The 24,318-nt window shown below is 40.6% G+C and overlaps 1 protein-coding gene across 1 annotated transcript in view; it reads right to left on the bottom strand.

Annotated features, from left to right (window-relative positions):
* Positions 1-24,318, bottom strand: part of LOC139392293 (atrial natriuretic peptide receptor 1-like) — a 110,596-nt gene that overhangs the window by 49,968 nt on the left and 36,310 nt on the right. The window contains exons 4-5 of the mRNA XM_071140176.1: positions 22,767-22,880; positions 15,037-15,172 (exon numbers count right to left, since the gene is read on the bottom strand). Of these exons, the coding sequence (XP_070996277.1) occupies positions 15,037-15,172; positions 22,767-22,880 (250 nt within the window). The remainder of the gene's footprint in view (positions 1-15,036; positions 15,173-22,766; positions 22,881-24,318) is intronic.

Genomic DNA, 24,318 nt, shown 5'->3' with positions numbered 1-24,318 from the left:
AGCAAACCACACACCCATGAGTCCAAATGTGCTCTTGAAACGCATATGCAACAAAACTCATTTCATTTACAGTATCGACATTCAGAACTGCTAAGTGTCACAGTATGTACCGTTACGAAGATGACATGGTGTCACACCCCCGGTTGTTCTGAAAAGAATCAGCCTCTGTTCGCTGTATTCTGAAGAAACGTAGCCACGGAATGCAATTCTCTACGCACCAACAGTTACAATGTGTTTCTCTGTGCTTTGCGAGAACCTAACACTGTAAGATCTTACTTTAGAACTTAGCTAGTCATGTTGGCAATCGAATAAGCTTTCAAATGATGCCCTCGGGACCCAGTTTGCGATTTGTAACGGAACGAATAAACAACAATGGTCATCGTGTGAGGGTGGGGGATGCACGGCTGTGTTCCAAACCAAAAACTACAAGTGTGCTGGCATCAGTCCTTCAACGGCACAGCTTTGAGTGCTTAAAAGAGCACCTAGTAGTTAAAGGCTCTTTCCTTGAGTCATAAAAGTGCATTGAAATGACTTAGGAACTGTGCACACTTTGGAGAGGTGTGCGGCAGAGCAGCGCCCCTGGATCACGCAAGGCTCCTCAATGTAATGTAAAGGGATCAGGGCAGCTTTAGAAAGCTTCAAAACATAGTATTTATGCTGTACTTGCCAGCAGTACCTTTCATGGTGCTGCTCGTGCCACCACAAGGCCCCAACCCCGGTTAGTGATCCAGGTACAGTAGGTACAAACATAAACATGGAGAGCGATGAACTTGTGCTGACCATGTGCAGTCCTGTTAATACAGATTCACGCACAAGTATCACACTTGAATCCAGTCAAGAAGGTGCACAGACCTGGGTGTTTATACTGTATAATATACACACACATTCCAGTGTCGGCGTGCTGTCTCGGAGGAGTTCACCTCTACCCTTTACGTATTATCTATCTCATGTCCCAGTGTGTTTACTCCTATCTGCCGACACATGAAGACAACCCAGCAGAGATGGCTTAAAATAACCAACTGTAGAACAGAAAGCTTTCCTCCCACTAAGTAGTCTCAATAAACACACGCACGGCACTCCAGGAAGAGTAGCTGATGCTTTAGTAGTGAATGGAGATCCTATTAAAATAGTAAATACCAAATACACACAGACTCTCTCTTTCACACACACACACACACACACGCGCACACGCACACGCGTGGGATGACTGTGGTAGGTGACTGGCTCTTGTGTGCCTTGGTCGGAGCAGACACAAAAACCCTGAGGGACTAACTGAGAACAGAATAGAGCTGAAGTTGGTGCTCTCCCTAATAGCGCCGACAGTTAAGACACCTGATAGACCCTTCATCAACATTTATTGTATTAATCAGTGTCCGTCTCCATCGCTCTCATCATTTTCTATCCATCTGTCTCTTTCTTTCCTCTACATATCTCTTCTCCCCGCTCTCTCTCTCACATGCTTTCTCTCCCTACATTATGCTATTCCCTGTCAGCCACCAAACACAATGTGCCCAATATAAATCCTTCGAGGCAAACCGTCAATATGACAATGTACCCATACAACATCTTACAGTGCAATCCTATCAAACACAGATACGAATCGATGGTGCTGTAACAGGCTGTCGCTGAATGTGACCATCGGTCGCTGTGAGCTTATCTTCATGATGAAAAGAAGGCCCGCTGGTGTAGCGACGCAAACGGTGCCCAGTCAGCTAACTCGTTAGCACGATGACATCAACAACAAAACCAGAGATAAGAGCTCGGAAAGGCCTCAAGTGAGAAGTAGGACTTCGGCACGACAAGCTAATCGTTCTGTGGTTAGAATGAGAAACCCCTGAGGATCATTTGTAATCTTATAATTGTATTTTTTTTTAATCAGTGCAATCAAGTTAAGGTTTAGCTGCGAGGTGATGATAGGCAGGGCATAAGCGACATAAGTGGTATTTTATAGGAACTCTGTTGGCGTCTCAACTTCCTGTTGAGCGTTAGAATAGTAGAATACACAAGGTGCCATTTCGAAATGTGGCTGTGCATTGGCAGTGCATCTCTTATGTCTGTCACTCAATTTTGATTGTAAGTTAGTCTAGCCAGCTATCAGCTATCTAGAGGGCCCCCATTGATTTAGTTAGTCACTCTCACTCAGATATCATATGAACATGGCATAAGTCATGATAAAATGTGTAGAATTGCAGGAAATTAGCTTTAAAACAGCAAGAATGTCTCGCCACCCCATGGCAAAATGTGTAGAATTGCTGCAAACTCGCTTTAAAACTGCATCATTTTCTCTACACCTCAAATCAGCCATCGATACGGGGGCCACTTATGGTTTCAGTCCCTCCAGGATCTCTCAGAGAGATTTCTTTGTGATATTTGTGGCCAAAAATGCTTGATTTTGCTCTGGCGACTGACATTTCACATGACAATATGCACTGACGAGGGAAACATTTTGTTGATGTGTGGCTCGATTGAACCATGTTATGCAGTAAATGTGCGGTGAATGGTTGAAATTGAGAGCAAACATTTTTTTTTGTACTGTGTTGATGGGTTAGTTTTATGCGATAATATTGCAATGCTTTGATTGTTTTTTGAGGAAATAGTCAGTCGCGGTGTGTGGGTAAAATCATTGGGGAAGTCAAGCCAGAAAAAAATGCCATATTACAACATAGGTATTGTGATAATTGTGTCATTTACTCTATAACCTGTTAGTTCATATGCCTTGTGACTGTGTTATATGCCTAAGGCCAACACAATAAGAAAACACAGCGGCAGAATAAATTCAACCACACCTTTGTTTCATCACAAAACTGGAGAGCAACCTCTGTCCGGTGAAGTCCACAAAGCATATTGCATGTAACAAACAGGTACATGACCTACACTCTTTTATTTCTTATTGTCCTTGGCTACCTGGCTAAAATGCATGCTGGCTAGCCTAATTTCCTCTCATGGCAAATGTTTTCTAGTTAATATTAGCCTTCTACATCTAGCTACATATGAAACTTCCATCTTCTCAGTCCAGGGGCACAATGTATTTTATGGTTGGATCAGATTCGCCGTTATAATCATTGGCCAGAACAGAGAATTAAGAAAAACAACCAGTCCAAATCCCTATCTCCATCCATGGCTAATTTAGGAAAGGGACAATTTTAGCTAGCTAGCCACCGGAGGACAACAACACAATGAGATGCAACAATTCAAGTTGTTTCTAACAGTGACACATTTCTCAGTGATGGGGTGAAGCCAAATCCAAACTGGCTTCCTTTGACACTTTTTGTTCTGCACCAGGACCATTCATAGTTGAGCTCACTCAGTTTATAGATAGATGGCCTACACACACAGAGACAGAGGGGCTCTTTTTCGCTCCGAAGTTTACATACACTTAGGTTGGAGTCATTAAAACTCGAGTCGGTTAGGACATCTACTTTGTGCATGACACACGTAATTTTTCCAACAATTGTTAACAGACATTATTTCACTTATAATTCACATCACAATTTCAGTGGGTCAAAAGTTAACATACACTAAGTTGACTGTGCCTTTAAACAGCTTGGAAAATTTCAGAAAATTTTGTCATGGCTTTAGAAGCTTCTGATTGGCTAAATGACATAATTTGAGTCAATTGGAGGTGTACCTGTGGATGTATTTCAAGGCCTCCACAAGTCTGGTTTATCCTTGGGAGCAAAATCCAAATGCCTGAAGGTACCACGTTCATCTGTACAAACAATAGTACGCAAGTATAAACACCATGGGACCACGCAGCTCTCATATCGCTCAGGAATTAAGACGCGTTGTCTCCTAGAGATGAGCGTACTTTGGTGCGAAAAGTGAAAATCAATCCCAGAACAACAGCAAAGGACCTTGTGAAGATGAATGGAGGAAACAGGTATACAAATATCTATAGCCACAGGAAAACGAGTCCGATATCGACATAACCTTAAAGGTCGCTCAGCAAGGAAGAAACCACTGCTCCAAAACCGCCATAAAAAAGCCAGACTACGGTTTGCAACTGCACATGGGGACAAAGATCGTACTTTTTGGAGAAATGTCCTCTGGTCTGATGAAACAAAAATAAAACTGTTTGGCCATAATGACCATCCTTATGTTTGGAGGAAAAAGGGGGAGGCTTGCAAGCCGAAGAACACCATCCCAACCGTGAAGCACGGGGGTGGCAGCATCATGTTGTGGACGTGCTTTGCTGCAGGAGGGACTGGTGCACTTCACAAAATATATGGCATCATGAGGTAGGAAAATTATGTGGATATATTGAAGCAACATCTCAAGACATCCGTCAGGAAGTTAAAGCTTGGTCGCAAATGGGTCTTCCAAATGGACAATGACATCAAACATACTTCCAAAATTGTGGCAAAATGGCATAAGGACATAATGGCATAAAGTATTGGAGTAGCCATCACAAAGCCCTGACCTCAATCCCATAGAAATTTTGTCGGCAGAACTGAAAAAGCATGTGCGAGCAAGGAGGCCTACAAACCTGACTCAGTTACACCAGCTCTGTCAGGAGGAATGGGCCAAAATTCACCCAACTTATTGTGGGAATCTTGTGGAAGGCTACCTGAAACGTTTGACCCAAGTTAAACAATTTAAAGGCAATGCTACCAAATACTAATTGAGTGTATGTAAACTTCTGACCCACTGGGAATGCGATGAAAGAAATAAAAGCTGAAATAAATCGCTCTACTATTATTCTGACATTTGACAATCTTAAAATACAGTGGTGCCTAACTGACCTAAAACAGTGAATTTTTACTAGGATTAAAATGTCAGGATTGTGAAAAGCTAAGTTTAAATGTAATTGGCTAAGTTGCAAGTAAACTTCCGACTTCAACTGTAAAGTGACTATGCATAGATAATAAACAGCGAGTAGCAGCAGTGTAAAAAAAAATGCAAATAATCCGGGCGGCCATTTGATTAATTGTTCAGCAGTCTTATGGCTGGGGGGTAGAAGCTGTTCAGGAGCCTTTTGCACCTAGACTTGGCACTCAGGTACCGCTTGCTGTATGGTAGCAGAGAAAACAGTCTATGACTTGGGTGACTGGAGTCTTTGACCATTTTTGGAGCCTTCCTCTGACACGCCTAGTATATACACTACCGTTCAAAAGTTTGGGGTCACTTAGAAATGTCCTTGTTTATGAAAGAAAAGCACAATTTTTGTCCATTAAAATAACATCAAATTGATCAGAAATACAGTGTAGACATTGTTAATGTTGTAAATGACTATTGTAGCTGGAAACGTCAGATTTTTTTATGGAATATCTACATAGACGTACAGAGGCCCATTATCAGCAACCATCACTCCTGTGTTCCAATGGCACGTTGTGTTAGTTTATCCAAGTTTATCATTTTAAAAGGCACTATGGTGTTGAACGCTGAGCTGTAGTCAATGAACAGCATGCTCACATAGGTGTTCCTTTTGTCCAGGTCGGAAAGGGCAGTGTGTGGTGCGATTGATCTGTGGATCTGTTGGGGCGGTATGCGAATTTGAGTGGGTCTAGGGATTCTGGGATGAGGGTGTTGATGTGAGCCATGACCAGCTTTTCAAAGCACTTCATGGCTACCGACTTGAGTGCTACTACGGGGCAGTAGTCATTTAGGCAGGTAGTCATTCTTTAAAAAAGCTGACATAACTTGTCATAACACTGTCATGAAAAATATATTTAGACACGCTGTGACATACTGTATTGCATTATTTTATGGCTGGTTATGACACCGACATAGGAGTGTCAAAACCCCACATAACATACCACGGTAGGTATTTTATGGCTGGTTATGAAACCTACATAGGAGTGTCGAAACCCACAAAACATTCCATTACACCATAGCCTGTCAACAGTATATATTTTTTTGTTTTTAACATTTTCTGAAAGGGGCTGACAAGGGCAGGCCTATCTGGCTTATATGATTATGACGTTCATAATGCATCATGACAGTGTCATAAAGTGTATTTTCTTAGTGCAAGTAATGTGACACAGTATAGTCATAATGCTTCATGACAGTGTCATAAAGTGTATTTTCTACAAGTTACTTAAAATAGGATGAAAAAAAAAGAGAATTTAATACAACAGCAACAACAAAGGATTTAATACAATAGCAACAACAAAGGATTTAATAAACAAACGTTCAAATGAAAGGAAACTTCTTGGCAGGGAAAAAACACATTTCAATAAATGTGGGTTTTGAAACGATAATGAAGGTGTCACAACAGGTTTGAATATATTGGTCGTGACAGTGTTATGACCAAATTATGGTAAGGTTATGACAAGTTGTGACATGGTTATGACAGTGTCATAACGTGTTATGACGCTAGGTGTTAAGTAAAGTGTTACCCAAATTTGCAATCCCTTGCATAATATGTAGGAAATTGTTGACGTGCGATCACAGAATTGCAGTATCCTGGAGGGATAAAACGTCACTTAGGGCCTCCAAAACTCTAGGGCCGGCCCTGATGATTTGTTCTACAAGTTGAGATTCAGTTAGTCGCCAGCACACACAGGAATGCATTAGTTCAATATTCTCCCTTCATCGGTCAACTCTTCACAAATACAGGTGATTATACATTCTGTGTGTGTGTGCCTGCACTGACATCTTTGATATTGAACGTTCTAGAAATGCTTAAATTGCCTTTTGACCCTTTGATTGGCTGGTTAGTGCTTATTGGGGACAGCGAGAGGAGCTTATGTGTGCTCTACAGTCATCAGCGTAATCAGTTTTAGAGGTGGGGTGGGGGATGGGTAGTCGGGGTGTGTGGGGGTTAGACTGTTGTTATGGAGACGGGGGTTGTATTCCATGCTGTGCAGGGTGCAGAGTGAAGTAGCGCTTTGATGCAAAGACTGACTGTGAGAAGTATACTAACATTTCAACGTTTGAAAGCTCTGACAGTGTGTGGTCACTGCAGGCCTCCAATTACTGCACCACTTTAAATTATTTTATCAGATTTTATGCACATTTAAGCACTTTGAAGTGTGTCATTAGATTCTTTTCCACACAGATAATGCCTAGGTAACTGGATTAGTCTATTTAGAAAATGTACCGAATTACAGCCCAGTTCGCTACCCACATGAAAAAATACTACAGTTTATAGAAAATACTACAGTACTATCTGGAAATAAACACTGTAGTAAATACTACAGTAATGCCCGCAAAAACACTACATTCCGCAAAAATATGACACTTTAACTATAGTAAATACTAGAGTATACAATTTGCATATACCCTGCCCATTCCCCTCTATCCCAATTTCTGCCACCCATAAGTGAGAAACCTACTGAACATGCCAAGTATAGATCATATACTGTATTACCTTCCCTACAGGTTATAGAAAAGAACAGAAGCCCTGGACTATCTGTTTAGACCTCAATCCAACCTACCTATGAAAATGGCGCCGCAGTGGATAGCAGCCTTTTTACAGGCTTCTGACAGGCTCCTAATTTACATCTCGCTGGTTTTTCCATGCATCATCAAGTCCGGACGGCAGCCTTGGGTAAGATGAACGAGGGAGGGGTGTGTCTCTTTGTTAACAGCTGGTGCTCTCGAATGTTAAAGAATGTTAAAGAAGTCTCATGTTTTTGCTTGCCGAGTTAGAATGCCTCATGATAAGCTGCAGACTATACTATTTTTTGTAGCTATCTATTTACCACCACAAACTGATGCTGGCACTAAGAACGCACTCAACGAGCTGTATAGGGCCATAAGCATAGAAGAAAATGCACATCTAGAGCAGCCACTTCTCGTGGCCAGGGATTTTAAACGCAGGGAAACGGAAATCCATTTGACCTATTTCTTACCAGCTGTACCACCTGTGCAACAAAACTCGGTCACCTTTACTCCACCCACAGAAGCGCATACAAGGCTCTCCCTCACCCTCCCTTTGGCAAATCTGACCATAACTATATCCTCCTGATTCCTGCTTATAAGCAAAAACTGAAAACAGGAAGTACCAGTGACGCACGCCCTTCAATACGGAAGTGGTCCGATGAAGTGCATGCTAAGCTACATGACTGTTTCGCTAGCACAGACTGGAATATGTTCTGGGATTGATCAGATAACATTGAGCAGTTTACCACATCAGTGCATCGACAACGTCATCCCCACAGTGACCATACATACCAGGGTTTCCGTTAACTGGTAATTGAAAGAAAAAAAAGCAGATAATTAAAATTGTTGCCGACCAAAATGACAGGGAGAAGAAAATCCTGTTGCAAAATAATGCTGTTTATTCATTGATGGAAATACCAGTCGATGTTAATAGATTTGCTAATTGGTCTGTAGGTTAGTTTGCATAATTCTGTGGAATTAAATTGGCCTGTGTGTATTTTCATTAGTCATCATGTAGGCCTATCTAATTTATCCAACATAACTATTACATGCGTACTTGTCACAGATCCCTTTAGAACTTTCATTACGCACACCTGGCCCCTATTACCACTGATTCTATTTGTTTATATGTGCCCTTTGTTCACCATGGTCTTGTCGATTATTTTTACTATGTCCGTTGTGTGAGTACCAGTGCTGTTTGTTTTGGGCTTTCGTGCCATTGTGGATTGCGCAGATGATTACGAGTCTCGTCCCGTGTGTTAATCATTGCGTGCGTGTTATTTATTCAAGGTACTCCTCGCTCTTTTGTTTTGCGTTTCAACCCTGTGTTTTGTATAGTGTTTATTTGGTCTTCGTCACCGTGCCTTTACACGGCACGCCGTCATTTGGGCTTAATTGTTTTTAAAAAACAACGCAACTTCAGCAGCTGCAACTGGCCCGTCCAACGTTGCCACAACGGGTCCGTCCGACGACGCAACTTCGGCAGCTGCAACTGGCCCGTCCCCGTGCCTTTACACGAAAGGCACGCCGTAATTTGGGCTTAATAAAAAAAACTATTACGCATTCCTGCGCCTGTCTCCTGACCCTTCATACCAACGTGACAGTACTGTATACAGAGACTATTTTGAACTGGATTTCTACTGTAGTAAAAAATGTGCTTTTCAAAGCCAATTCAATACGCAACAACTCTAAATGCAATCGCATGTTAAAAAACTTTTGGGGAACGAGTAAAAAGAACTGCTATTTTTATTTCTCAACTGGTAATTGAAGCACGTCTCCCATTCACCAATTAAGCGCAGGCAACAAGCTATCAGTGTGTCACCGACCACTTTACAATGTGAGCTGGAGGCAGTATGCATTTTGAAAACATAATTCATTATTTGAACTCTGAATATTATTATCTTACTTCAAAGTAGCTTTTAGGCTAAATCTGACCATGGACGTGGAGGCAATTATTTTATAAAGACTTTCAAGTTTGGGGAAGCTTACAATTCATCCTACATTTACATCATTTAGCAGATGCTCTTATCCAGATCGACTTACAGGAGCAATTAGGGTTAAGTGCCTTGCTCAAGGGCACATGGACAGATCTTTCACCTAGTCAGCTCGTGGATTCAAGCCAGCAAACTTTTCGTTACTGGCCCAACGCTCTTAACCGCTAGAATACTTGCCTGCCATTTCTACCATTCGGCATGCCAGTTATGATTTTCGCATATGCATTTCTGTCTCTGCCATATGGACACATTGATACATCGTGATCCATTGGCAGCTAAAGAAATGAGTACATGGAACTCATAGCCTATAGGCCAAATGCAGCACTAGGCCTTTAACTTCCATGTCTCTTTCACACTGAGGATTGGTGATTATCGAGGTGGAGATTGTTGGAAAGATTTTTCAAATAGCTTACTGTGAGGAACTTATAGGGTTAATATATTATCATTCGTAATGGATGTAAAAAAAACAACAACACTTTCCTACATTTCCAGTGACTAAACATTATCAGGAAGGAGAAACCAGACACATGCTCATATGGTGCACTCCAAACAAAAGACAACATAAATGTTTTTCCAAATCTCATATATGTTGGTTATGAAATAATTCAAAACTTGTTTCTCACAAGGGTAACAGGTTGTAACAACGTTTCCACTCCGAGAATGAGAACAGTAAATGACTGTGATTAATACATGCATTAACAGAAATTGATGTAACCAAATGACAGGGATTAAGGGTACATTGACTACTGGTGACATATGTAATGGGGAATTGATTGAAAACAAAAAACAAAGGGAAAATAATTCACACAATGGAACAATGAATGCGCAAGAATTGGCGGGGGACAGCTGAGACATTCTGGAGAGAGATTTGCCTATACAGTGCATTTGGAAAGTATTAAAACCCCTTTACTTTTTCCACATTTTGTCTTATTCTAAATGGATTTAATAAATAAAAATCCTCATCAATCTACACACAATACCCCATAATGATAAAGCGAAAACAGGTTTTTAGATTTTTTTAGCAAACGTATTACAAATAAAAAACAGATATATCTTATTTACATAAGTATTCATACCCTTTGCTATGATACTCAAAATTGATTGGACATGATTTGGAAAGGCACACACCTGTCTATATAAGGTCCCACGGTTGACAGTGCATGTCAGAGCAAAAACCAAACCATGAGGTCTCAGGAATTGTCCATAGACCTCCGAGCCAGGATTGTGTCGAGGCACAGATCTGGGGAAGGGTACCAAAAAATATCTGCAGCATTGGAGGTTCTCATGAACACAGTGACCTCCATCATTCATAAATGGAATAAGTTTGGACCCACCTTCCTAGAGATGACCGCCCGGCCAAACTGAGCAGTCAGGGGAGAAGGGCCTAGGTCAGGAAGTTGACAAAGAACCTGATAGTCACTCTGACAGAGCTCCAGAGTTCCCCTGTGGAGGTGGGAGAACCTTCCAGAAGGACAACCATCTCTTCAGCACTCCACCAATCAGGTCTTTATGGTAGAGTTGCCAGATGGAAGCAACTCCTCAGTAAAAGGCACATGACAGCCCGCTTGGAGTTTTACAGAGGGCACCTAAAGGACTGTCAGACCATGAAAAACAAGATTCTCTGGTCTGATGAAAAGAAGATTGATCTCTTTGGTCTGAATGCCAAGCGTCATGTCTGGAGGAAACCTGGCACCATCTCTACGGTGAAGCATGGTGGTGGCAGCATCATGCTGTGGGGATGTTTTTCAGCGTCAGGGACTGGGAGGCTAGTCAGGATCGAACAGAGCAAAGTACAGAGAGATCCTTGATGAAAACCTGCTCCAGAGCACACATGACCTCAGACTGAGGCGAAGGTTCACCTTCCAACAGGACAACGACCATAAGCACATAGCCAAGACAACGCAGGAGTGGCTTCGGGACAAGTCTCTGAATGTCTTTGAGTGGCCCGGCCAGAGCCCAGACTTGAACCTGATCGAACATCTCTGGAGAGACCGAAAATAGCTGTGCAGCGACGCTCCAAATCCAACCTGACAGAGCTTGAGAGGATCTGCAGAGAAGAATGGGAGAAACTCCCCAAATACAGGTGCCCCAAGATTATAGTGTCATACCCAAGAAAACTCGAGGCAGTAATTGCTATTAAAGGTACTTCAACAAAGTACTGAGTACAGGTTCTGAATACGTATGTAAATGTGATATTTCCGTTTTTTAAAACTTTAGCTAAAATTTCTGAAACCTAGTTTTTGCTTTGTCATTATGGGGTATTGTGTGTTGATTTATGAGGGATAAAAATATATATTTTAGAGTAAGGCTGTAATGTAACAAAATATGAAAAAAGTCAAGGGGTCTGAATACTTTTGAGATGCACCGTATCTTCGCCACACATCCCTACCTTCTTGTCTCAACATTTAAAATTATACTCAAGACACATTATCTTCACACATATTTTAGATGCTTTTCACTGACTGCCACCACTCAGTAATCAGCTAGGCCTATCGTCACGCTGCCCAAATTGCAGGCTTCCAAAATAGGCATAGGCCTACGAGCTTGGGATTTGAAACAATCCACAGATATTTTTTTAAAGAAGCTTATGATCCTCATTTCCTCTGTGGCTAAGTCATGCTTTCTGGTGAAGTATTTTGAATTATTTTATTTATTTCTGTAAAGACAGGAATAATTTTGGCAAATTGATTACTGTTTACTTCCCTATTGGATCCGCTATGCTTTCTCTTTCCCGTTCTATTGATTTTCATATCAACTTTATTTAGTTTTCCATGAAGCCAAAGGCACAATCCTAGTCATATTAGCAATCCATCCTAGTTGTTGAATTTTTAGATTACCCCTCTTTCTAAGTTTCTAAAAGAGATTTTCATCTGTCACATATGGAACCGCTATCAGGTGTGCTGTTTAGAACTGGTCTTTTCCTGTGAATTGCATTTTGGCAAATGTTTGAAAATGACATTTTATTGGCTGCTTCATTACATTAGTTGCATGTTCTGTTAAGACGCATTACCATCATTTAAATGTGATTTCTGTCATTTTGAGCACAGTGGGTGGACGCCCTAATTTAAAATCTTCCCGGTAACGCTGTCCGGTGCCACATTTTCCTAAGGGAAACCTTGGCATGTACATATCCCAACCAGAAGCCACAAAATACAGGTACCATTCGCACTGTAGTAAAGGCTAGAGCTGCCACTTTCAGGGAACGGATTGTGCAACATTTACCCATTATTCCTTTCAAAATTCTTCAAGCTCCGTCAAATTGGTTGTTGATCATTATTAGCCACCGACACAGATTTTAAAGTAGATTTAAGTCAAAACTGTAACTCGGCCACTCACGAACATTCCCTGTCTTCTTGGTAAGCAACTCCAGTGTAGAGTTGGCCATGTATTTTTGGTTATTGTCCTGCTGAAAGGTGAATTCATCGCCCAGTGTCTGGTGGAAAGCAGACTGAACCAGGTTTTCTTCTAGGATTTAACTCAGTAATGTTAGGGATGCAAATCTAATACAACACAGAGCACTTTGTATTCAGGACAAAAAATGAATTACATCATTACTTTAGTGCCTTGTTGAAAACAGAATGCATGTTTTGCAATATTTATGAAGGACGCCTGCTTCTTTGTAGTGACTGGGTGTATTGATACACCATCAAAAGGGTTTTTAATAACTTTACCATGCTCAATACTCAATGTCTGCTTTTTCTTTTACCCATCTACCAATAGGTGCCATCCTTTGCAAGGCATTGGAAAACCTCCCTGGTCATTGTAGCTGAATCAATGTTTGAAATTCACTGCTCGACTGAGGGACCTTAGAGATAATTGTATGTGTGGCGTACAAGAGATGAGGTAGTTATAAAATAATTATGTTAAACACTATTATTGCAGAGTGAGCATGCAAATTGTTAAGCAAATGTTTTACTTCTGAAATTATTTCGACTTGCCATAACAAAGGGGTTGAATACTTATTGACTCAAGACATTTCTGCTTTTCATTTTTTATAAATGTCTAAACATTTCTAATAATATCATTCCACTTTGACATTATGGGGTATTGTGAGTAGGCCAGTGATTTAAAAATGTAGGCTATAACGCAACACGATGTGGAAAAAGTCAAGGGGTGTGAATACTTTGACGGCACTGTACATACTGCATCTACCTCAAATACCTCGCAGCCTGCACGTCAACTCGGTACTGGTACCCCGTGTACATAGCCAAGTTATCGTTACTCCTTGTCTATTTATTCCTTGTGATATTATTTATCTTTCTCTCTGCGTTGTTGGGAAGGGCCCGTAAGTAAGCATTTCCCTGTTAGTCTACACCTGTTTTCTACGAATCATGTGACTCAATAACATTCAATTTTATTGGATTTTGATTGATTTGATTTAGAGGTTATGGAAAATGTGCTATTTTATTATTTCTCCATTATGTTTGCTACCATGCTGTGTTGTCTTAGTTCTCTCTTTATGTAGTGTTGTGGTGTCTCTCTTGTCGTGATGTGTGTTTTGTCCTATATTTATTATTTTATTTTAAATGTTTAATCTCAGCCTCCGTCTCCACAGGAGGCCTTTTGCGTTTTGGTAGGCCATCATTGTAAATAAAAATGTGTTCTTAACTGACTTGCCTAGTTAAATAAAGGTTCAATTAAAATAATAATAATAAAACTAATTCCTCAAGGAGGAATTTGGGGAAGCAGGTAGCCTAGTGGTTAGAGAGTAGGGCCAGTAACCGAAAGGTTGCTAGATCGAATCCCCAAGGTAAAAATGTGTTGTTCTGCCCCTGAACAAGGCAGATAACCAACTGTTCCTAGGCTGTCATTGTAAAAATAAATAAAAGGAGAACGACTCCATTTATAAGTCAAAGACATTAACACTATGGTAAATAATAGATTAATGTCTGCAAACACTACAGTATACTAGTCTGCAAAAACTACGGTATATACTACAGTCTGCAAAAACTACGGTATATACTACAGTCTGCAGTATACCACAATCTGCAAAAACACTACATTAATTACTTAAGCAATAATGCCTGAGTGGGTGTGGTGTATGGTCAATGCGGAGTGCCTGGATACAGCCCTTAGTTGTTGTATATTGGCCATATACCACAAACCCCCGAAGTGCCTTATTGCCATTATATAACACGGCTGTCAGCCAATCAGCATTCAGGACTCGAACCACCCACTTTATAATATAGTATATACTACAGTTTTATTTTACTACATTATTTATACTATAGTTAACTATAAATGCTACAGTATACTACAGTAAATACTACAGTAAAGTTCTCAAAAACACTACATTGAATACTATAGTATTTATACCATTGTATACCATAGTATTTTTTATGTGGGATTGTTATTGTAATATTTTGTACAGCATATTGTGGCATCTATCTCATTGTGAAAGCTATATGTACACTTCTTAGAAAAAAGGGCTCCAAAAGGGTTCTTCGGCTGTCCCCATAGGAGAACCCTTTTTGGTTCCAGGTAGAACTCTTTAGGTTCTAGATAGCACCTTTTTTCCCAAAAGTGTACAGATGATGGGTGACATTTTCTGTCCAACGCACAGGCCTTAAAGTGAGCTAAATAGTGATCTTACCAAAAACAACCATATCATTTCAAATGGATGGTATGGCACTACTGCAAAATAAGTTTGGAATATTGTATTGATACGGGCATTGTGTGTGTGTGTGTGTGTGTGTGTGTATCTGCATTGACTCACCATGGTACGTGCGGTTCCACATCCTCTTGGTGACGATGTCCCCTCGCGGCCGGCCCCCTCCCTCGGCCATGGTCTCGTTCAGGGCCTGAGAGTACAGCATTACCCCGTCATAGAAGCCTCCTGCTATCAGGTTTGTCTAGAAAGATGGAGGGAGGAGGACCGTCATCAAATCTGGTTATATCCACTCTCATACCATCTGTTGTTCTCTCCTCTTCATCTGTTTATTGTTACTTTTCCACCTGTCTATCTTTTCAGTCACTTTTTAGTCCTCTACCTCTCTGACACACGTCTCACGTCTGAGAGTATGCATAACAGTGTGTTTGTTTGTGCGTGTAAGGGTGTGTGTGCGTGTGAGCCAGAGTCAAGCCTGTATGTTACTCGGTGTTTGTAAGCACGACTGGGTGTCTTGAATAGCCCTCGAAAGAGTTCACGCTGACATAGGGATTATTTACTGGCCCCGAATGTAACTGTGTAACTATAAATATGAACTATTATAGAATGCCTAACACAGGCTCATAAGTAAAAACCTGTATTTGTTTGAGTTAGAGCCCAGACTAGGAGCTTGGATTTACACTTGTGCCAAAACTGGCCATATCTCCACATCACTCAGACATGGAGAAATAGATCCTATTCCCCTGAGGTTAGAAATATGTCTAACCTCCCACTGCGGACTTGGGACAGCTGGAGAAGCCCTGTAAATGAACCTTGACGATGCTGTAAATGGCACAGTCCACTGGAATATCCTCGGAGTAGCTTCGTATCTTTCACTGAATCATAATTCAAGCCATCTACAGTCAGGTCCAGAATTATTGGCACCCTTGATAAAAGATGAGAAAAAAAGATTGCATAAAATAAATAATGCAAATACTGAGCTATAGAGTATGCTAAAAAAAAAATCTCAGAGAAAGAGATTTTGTTTAACAAGTAATAATTCTTTATCTTCTTTATCACTGGCACCCCTGTTTTCAATACCTCACCTTGTGACGATAACGGCACTGAGACTTTTTCTAAAATGTTTTATAAGACTGCAGAACACTTTGGGAGGGATCTTAGACCATTCCTCCACAATCTTTTCAGATCAAGTCGGGAGACTGACATGCCCATTGCAAAATGTTGATTTTCTGGCCAATTAACCATTTCTTTGTGGATTTGTATGTGTTATCGTCTTGCTGGAAGATCCACTTGCCTACAATGTTCTGGCCGAGGCAAACAGGTTTTTGGCTAAAATGTCCAGGTACTGGGTAAGGTTCATGATGCCATTGACCTCAAGAAGAGTCCCAGGACCTTTCTCTGAGCAATTGTATTAGTTTAAAAGAAAAATGTTTTTGGGAGGATACAATAATAAATAAATATTTGTATTATTTATTTTATTCAGTCTTTTTGTTCATCTTTATCAAGGGTGCCAATAATTCTGGACTTGACTGTATGTCCATTTATTCTACCTTTATGTAACTAGGAAAGTCAGAACAAATTCTTATTTACAATGTCAGCCTAGGAACAGTGGGTACCTTGTACAGAGCAGAATGACAGATTTTTACTTTGTCAGCTCAGGGATTTGATCTTGCAACCTTTCGGTTACTAGTCCAACGCTCTAACCACTAGGCTACCTGTCGTCCAGCCATCCATCTATCCATCCTCCCACCCATCCACCAGCAAACCTTAAAATCCAAGCAATGTTAGCTGAAACATTGCCGACAAACTATACACCGAACCATCCAACCAACCAACTATTCCTTCATATGAATCTCCAAAGCATGCAGAAGTAGTTGTAGGGGTGAGAAAAATAAACTTCCAATATGGGCATTTAAAGTGTTGGGCGGCTGAAAGACTGTGAAACAGTGGCCAGGTGGACTGATTCAAGCCCAGTACAGACACATAGAAGAGAGAAAAATAAAGCTTGGTGTGTGGAGAGAGCTGTTCACTGGCAAAAGACAGAAGGAAGGACAGACGGACGGACTAACGGGCGGACAGACAGACAAAAGCCAAATTTATGTTCGAAAAGGCAAGTTTCGTCCTGGTGAGTCGCAGACCGATGTGACGGCAAAGCAGACAAAATTAAGTAGGTGTTGGCCACAGTGGAGTCGCACAGAATTGTGTCTGACTCACCAGGACGCCACCTTTCTACCATAAATGTGGCTTAAAGGCCCAGTGCAGTCAAAAACGTGATTTCTCTGTGCTTTATATATTCTTCCACACTATGAAGTTGGAATAATACTGTGAAATTGTGAAAATTATGATAATGCCCTTTTAGTGTAGGAGCTGTTTGGTGGGATGGAGTTTTGGCCTGTCTGGTGACATCACTGTAAATTGGTAAATAAACCAATAAGAAAGAGAGTTCCAAACCTCTCTGCTCTGCCAATAACAGCTAGTTTGCAGGCCACTCCCAGACAGTCCTAGTAAAATTCTTGCTTGAGAAATTGCTCTTGCTAAGAAGCTATTATTTTTACAATTTTAATTGAAAACAATCACAGTTAGGTACTTAATTGTATCCAGAAAGGATTTGATATTAAGATAAAAATGGCTGCATTGGACCTTTAACAGGCAGGCAGGCAGACACAGGTACATGAGCTGGCCCCTGAGCGAACAACATTCCCCACACTCCATCCCTTGTTGGCTCTAATAAAGGTGGAGCGCCTGCCCCCCACATCTCTCGTTCAGCACTTTAGCAGGCACCACCTAGGGACGTTGAGTACCAATTTAAGCTCTCTTACAGAGGAAAGCCCTGAATTTTAGCCAGGCAGCTCTCTACACCCACACTCGCCCTACACCTCACTCTATTACCACCCACAACTCAAACATAATAACATCATTTATATACCTTGACATGGTTTCACACATTTAAAGTCTTGCACAAACCGTGTAATTTACAAAATGTTCAGAGACATTTTCATTTGTGTATTTAGGTGAAACTTACTATGTCTACCACACAAATTCAATGTGATCTAAAGATGCATGGAACTGCTTTCACGAGCTGACAAATCCACATAGATGTTTAGCCTGAACTTTAGCCTGTCTCCTAGTGTAATAAGCAGGGCTGCTCAAGTATACTGTGCAATAATGGCTGCCATTTCTACATTGGATCTGTGTTGCTATGGCAATTAGGATATCATCACGTTTTCCTAAGTGCCAAATGAGAGGGGAAGCGTAACTTTCTACCTTTCCTGGACTGCTGCTGCGCTAATTAGTGACCAGCTCGCTAGCTTCCTAACTGAGGGGCCATTGATTGGGCTGAGACTAGAGACACTGGAGTGTGACACACAGCCCTATCACTCAAATTTAGGTCAGCCCCACCATGCTTATGAGAGTCTGTGAGAGACTTTCCAACAACCTTAGCTCACTGACATTGAACCCAGCAGTGGCTATAAAGCAACAGTTTGTTATTTTCCATAAACAACATGATGCCACACACCAAAAAGACGCCCAAAATCTTCCCAAGGGGAGATATGTAACTCAATATGCTCTATTTGACAGATAAATCCCTGTTTGCAGTGTAAAAAGACCTGTGGCATAACTTCATCCATCAAAAGCCAGGTTTGTGTGGAAAATATACACTCTAGCAAGCCCAATAATCCACTTAGAAAACAGGGTGACGCATGAGATTCATGAATGCTACTACTGTATGTTTCAACACCAGGATTCTCAGAGACAGAAAAAGCAGTAAGCCACTGGCACTCAGCCTATTTTAATTTCTGTAAGATGCTTCTGTACAGTATATCACATTGTGAGCTTGTTATCGGTTCTATAACCTATACTATATTAGCATAGCCAAAAATAACATTTTTTTTTATGAATGCATAGCTAACCATTTATTATAGCAATGGTTACCAGAACTGCATGTCCCAACATGCAGAATTTAGCATTTAAGTGGAACATCTAAATCTGTTGCCAGACAACAGTCTAATTAAGTTGTCATTTTACTTGACATTCATACTTAGGGATTGTGCAAACCAAGTGCAAGGAAATTACCATTTCTAGATGTCCCACAGCGATCACTGACGGACTTTAAAATAGTGGAATTTAAATGCAACACCTATACTTACAGTTTGATAATTGCATACTGGTAATTAAGGTAATTCTATACTAGCAAATCCAGCCAGAGCCAGAAGGCAAAATGCCAGAATGTTAATTCTCTACACAAAAAGGGATCCAAAAGGGTTCTTCAGCTGTCCACATAGGAGGACCCTTTTTGGTTCCAGGTAGAAGGGTTCTACCTGGAACCAAAAAGGGTTCTTCAAAGGGTTCAACCCCCAAAAACATTTTGTTTTTTCTAAGGGTGTAGATTCAAAGCATAGACTCCAATCTTCACCTTTATATAAATAATTACAGCTGGTTTCAGAACAGGAAAGGAGAGAGAGACAGAGAGAGCAAAACTATCTAAATAAAGAGAAAGAGTGGGAGTGGGAGAGGAGAAAAGAGAGGGTAGAGGAAATTGTGAAGGTGTTTTTTGATATATGAGGGGCCAGAGTCTTAACCACCCCCATTTATGTCACCAGAAGCTTCACTGGCATGCTCTGCCCTGAATAACTCATACAAGCAATATTTATCCAGTAAACCCTGTTGATGGAATGGGACAACCCAAGGATCTGTAGTGGGGACAATGAGGAATTACTATAGCAGTATATCGTACAATTTTCCATCCACTCCTCATTGGACATAATTAAATCGTTGACAATGGTGCATCAAATGACAATATTCCATATCTACGGTTGCGATTCAAATACCATTTAAGGACTAGTGTTGCACACATCCCATTGCAGAACATCCGTATTGGTGAAGAATAAACCTACCTACGTTTTTTTACCATGAGATCCATTAGCACTGAGGGGATATCATGAAAATTCTACAGCCTCTTGGATGTCCTCTCTTGGTCCCAGCAGCCTTTGAAAGGTCATGCATTGTGAAGGCAGGTAGAGGTGGTACAGTTTGGGCTCACATCGGTAACAGTGAGCCAGTTACCCACCTTGCGAGCAAAACATTTTAGCAATCCCCTTCATGACAGCGAAGACTAAAACAAAAAATGTTAAGTTCATTTCCTGTAATTCTACACATTTTGCCATGCGGCTGAGGGAAAGATTTAGCTGTTTTTAATATGATAACTGATGATCAATTGGCCCGACCCCGGTTGGGGATTTGACCATGATTACTACACGTTTCGATAGCTGGCCGCTAGACTACCGTATCAATCTAAAAAATAATTTGCCGTCATGGGATAATTGAGTGACTGCTGATGCACAACCAAATTTTGAAATTGCACCTTCTATTATTCTAACATTTTATTGTATTATATTGTTATAACTTTCAACAGTAAGTTGAGGCCAGGACTGAGTTCCAAAATATTCTTTGGTTAGATTTTTTTTATTGGTCAGCGGGCCTACAAAAGGGGGTTGCCCATCCCTGGCAGTCTCTATTGGTGTGCCACAGGGATCAATCCTCGGGCCGACTCTCTTCTCTGTATACATCAATGATGTCACTCTTGCTGATGGTGATTCTTTGATCCACCTCTACGCAGACAACACCATTCTGTATATCTCTGGCCCTTCTTAATACACTGTGTTAACTAACCTCCAGATGAGCTTCAATGCCATACAACTCTCCTTCCATGGCCTCCAACGGCTCTTAAAACCTCTTGGAACTACCCATCCCGGATCCGGGAGAATTGTCATCAACTACACTAATTAGCATAGCGCAACGGTCAAAAAATATTACTAGAAAATATTCATATTCATGAAATCACAAGTGAAATATAGTGAAACACAGCTTAGCCTTTTGTTAATCACCCTGTCATCTCAGATTTTGAAATTATGCTTTACAGCCAAAGCAAGACAAGCGTTTGTGTAGGTTTATCGATAGCCTAGCATAGCATTATGTCCAGCTAGCAGCATGAAGCTTGATCACGAAAATCAGAAAAGCAATCCAATTAACCGTTTACCTTTGATGATCTTCGGATGTTTTCACTGACGAGACTCCCAGTTAGACAGCAAATGTTCCTTTTGTTCCATAAAGATTATTTTTATACCCAAATTACCTCCTTTTGTTGGTCACGTTGTGTTGAGAAATCCACTGGAAATAGCAGTCACAACAACGCCAAATTATGTCCATAATATCGACAGAAACATGGCAAAGTTTTTATAATCAATCCTCAAGGTGTTTTTCAAATATCTATTCGATAATATATCAACCGGGACAATTGGCTTTTCAGTAGGAGTGAGAGGAAAAATGACTACCTCTGTCTTTTACGCAAGAATCATTCTGAGAGCCCTCAGTTGGCCACTGGCGCAATGTAGTCGTTTACGCTCATTCTTCAAAATAAAGGCCTGAAACTACGTCTAAAGGCTGTAGACACCTTAGCGAAGCCACAGAAAAAGGAATCTGGTTGATATCCCTTTCAATGGGCAATAGGGATGCATAGAAAGACAGAGGTTTCAAAATAAGAGCCACTTCCTGATTGGATTTTTCTCAGGATTTCGCCTGCAATATCAGTTCTGTTATACTCACAGACAATATTTTTACAGTTTTGGAAACTTTAGAGTGTTTTCTATCCTAAGCTGTCAATTATATGCATATTCTAGCATCTGGTCCTGAGAAATAGGTGGTTTACTATTCCGCAACAAAGCATCCTTCACTCATGCTGCCAAACATACCCTCATAAAACTGACCATCCTACCAATCCTCGACTTCGCCGATGTCATTTACAAAATAGCCTCCAACACTCTACTCAACAAATTGGATGCAGTCTACCACAGTGCCATCCATTTTGTCACCAAAGCCCCATATACTACCCACCACTGCGACCTGTATGCTCTCGTTGACTGGCCCTCGCTTCATACTCGTTGCCAAACCCACTGGCTCCAGGTCATCTACAAGTCTCTGCTAGGTAAAGCCCCGCCTTATCTCAGCTCACTGGTCAACATAGTAGCACCCACACGTAGCACGCGCTCCAGCAGGTATATCTCACTGGTCACCCCCAAAGCCAATTCCTCCTTTGGCCGCCTCTCCTTCCAGTTCTCTGCTGCAAATGACTGGAACGAACTGCAAAAAATCTCTGAAGCTGGAGACTCATATCTCCCTCACTAGCTTTAAGCACCAGTTATCAGAGCAGCTCACAGATCACTGCACCTGTACATAGCTCAACTGTAAATAGCCCATCCAATCTACCTCATCCACATACTGTATTTTTTTTATTTATCGTGCTCCTATTCACCCCAGTATCTCTGCACATTCATCTTCTGCACATTCTACCATTCCAGAGTTTAATTGCTATAATGCAATTACTTCGCCGCAACGGCCTATTTATTGCCTTACCTCTCTTGCACATGCTGTATATAGATTTTTCTACCTTATTATTGATTGTGTGTTTTGTTTATTCCATGTGTAACTCTGTGTTGTTGTATGTGTCAAACTGCTTTGCCTTATCTTGGCCAGGTCGCAGTTGCAAATGAGAACTTGTTCTCAACTAGTCTACCTGGTTAAATAAAGGTGAAATAAAAAAACAAAAAAAATAATGAATACTTTTAGTCTATTTCATTCTGCCTGTGGGTCTGAAATAGGTACAATGCTTTTCAAAGTTGGATTTTCTTGAGTGTTCATCCTGTGAGTAAGAGAGACGTCCTCGATTTTTTGTCTCTACCACTCTTACTGACTTATTTCTACCTGCTTTCTATTCTGACCTCCCAATGCCTGTCAATCAACCAACAAACCAGTCAAGCAACCAATCAGTTATCCCCACTTACCAGCGAGTCTTCTACGGTGAAGTTGAACATGTTCAATGCGTCCGTCTTCAGGTTGGACACAAACTCCAGGTACTCTGGGTTCTGTGGCTCTTTGTAGGTCAGGATCTTCACACTCTGTCAAGAAAAATGAATGACAACCAGTCAGAAAAACACAATAACAAATAAGGTCCATCAGGACAGACTTTCCTCCATCTTGGAACTTTTTGAAAATCTTTGAAAAACACAAAATCTTTGAAATAACACCAAATTCAGTATGTATGACCATGGTAAATCTCTTAACTTAGTTTGAGCTATGGGATTGGTTAAGAGATAGCTGAGTTATTGATAAATCAGGAAATCGGATTTTACATGTCCATTTAAATCCTTTGTAAATCCACTCCTTTGTAAATCAACTTTTTAGGATCGTCAAAGACATTACCATGATGAACCATGTTTGGCACTGATATCTTTAAAAATAAGGAAACAATTAACAATTCACTTTTGATTATGTAAAAATCTTCTCTTAGACTAGAAGTCAGATTCACTCCAAATGTAGTCTTTGAACTCATCACAATTGTCCCTAAGGAGATTGTGAAAATAACGTTGATGGCCACAATATTCTAGTAGATGCATATTAGTACATATGCTAAGATATGCTACAAATACTTCAAAAACCACACTGAATTTGGTATTGCCATCTTGAAAAACAAGGAAACTATTAGCAACTCATTCTTTGCATATGTAATGCTAATTCTCAAAATAATTCTCTCTTCATGAACCATAGTCAGATTCACTCCAAATGTTGTATTTGTCTCATAATGGCACATAAAGGAAGGTAGTTCCTACACGATAGAGGGCCTGCTTGTTATCCAACTGATCTTGTGTCCTTTCTGGCATCCTATGAACTTCTTTCATTGCTGCTGACAGATATATTTTACATTTGTAAAAATCCAAAGAAAATTTTGAATGAACAAAAACAAAGAATGAACAAGGAGAAAAACCAACTAGAACATTGTTTGTATGACTCGACATGGGTCAAAATTCGACAAAGAAGGACTATATACATTTCAGGTAAAATAACAACCAAATGTTTATTTTCCAGGACAAATTAGCTAGCAACAGCAAGCTAGCTAAATGTCCATAAATGTTTCATGTGTGTTTCGACCTGTCCCCAAATCAATATAGTTGGCCCAACCCATCGGTTTTTGGGACTAGAATGTGTTTTCAATCTAGAAATCGTTAGGAAGTCATCGAGGAAAAGAAACTAACGTCCGTGGGTGTGGCGTAGCGTTTAGCCAGAGCAAGGAGTCTGGGTAGGTAAATTACCATCGTAAAACAATTCCATAAGTTAGTACATGTCGCCATCTAGAGGCTTAGACTCTAGTCTAGGAAGTTAAGTGGTATGCTAGTGTGGATATTGGACCAAACCCTCTGTTTCCCTTCCCTACCTCCGACTCATCATCCTTTCCTCTTTTTTTCCTGTATTTTTATATGTTCAAAGCAAAGCTACATCTTTGTGATATGCTGCCTTATTTACATTTTCCAATCTATTTTTATTCATTTTTCTTGTTCA

The sequence above is a fragment of the Oncorhynchus clarkii genome, chromosome 32 (genome assembly GCF_045791955.1).
Source record: "Oncorhynchus clarkii lewisi isolate Uvic-CL-2024 chromosome 32, UVic_Ocla_1.0, whole genome shotgun sequence".
Classification (NCBI taxonomy): domain Eukaryota; kingdom Metazoa; phylum Chordata; class Actinopteri; order Salmoniformes; family Salmonidae; genus Oncorhynchus; species Oncorhynchus clarkii.
This window is presented reverse-complemented; position numbering and strand designations above follow the sequence as displayed.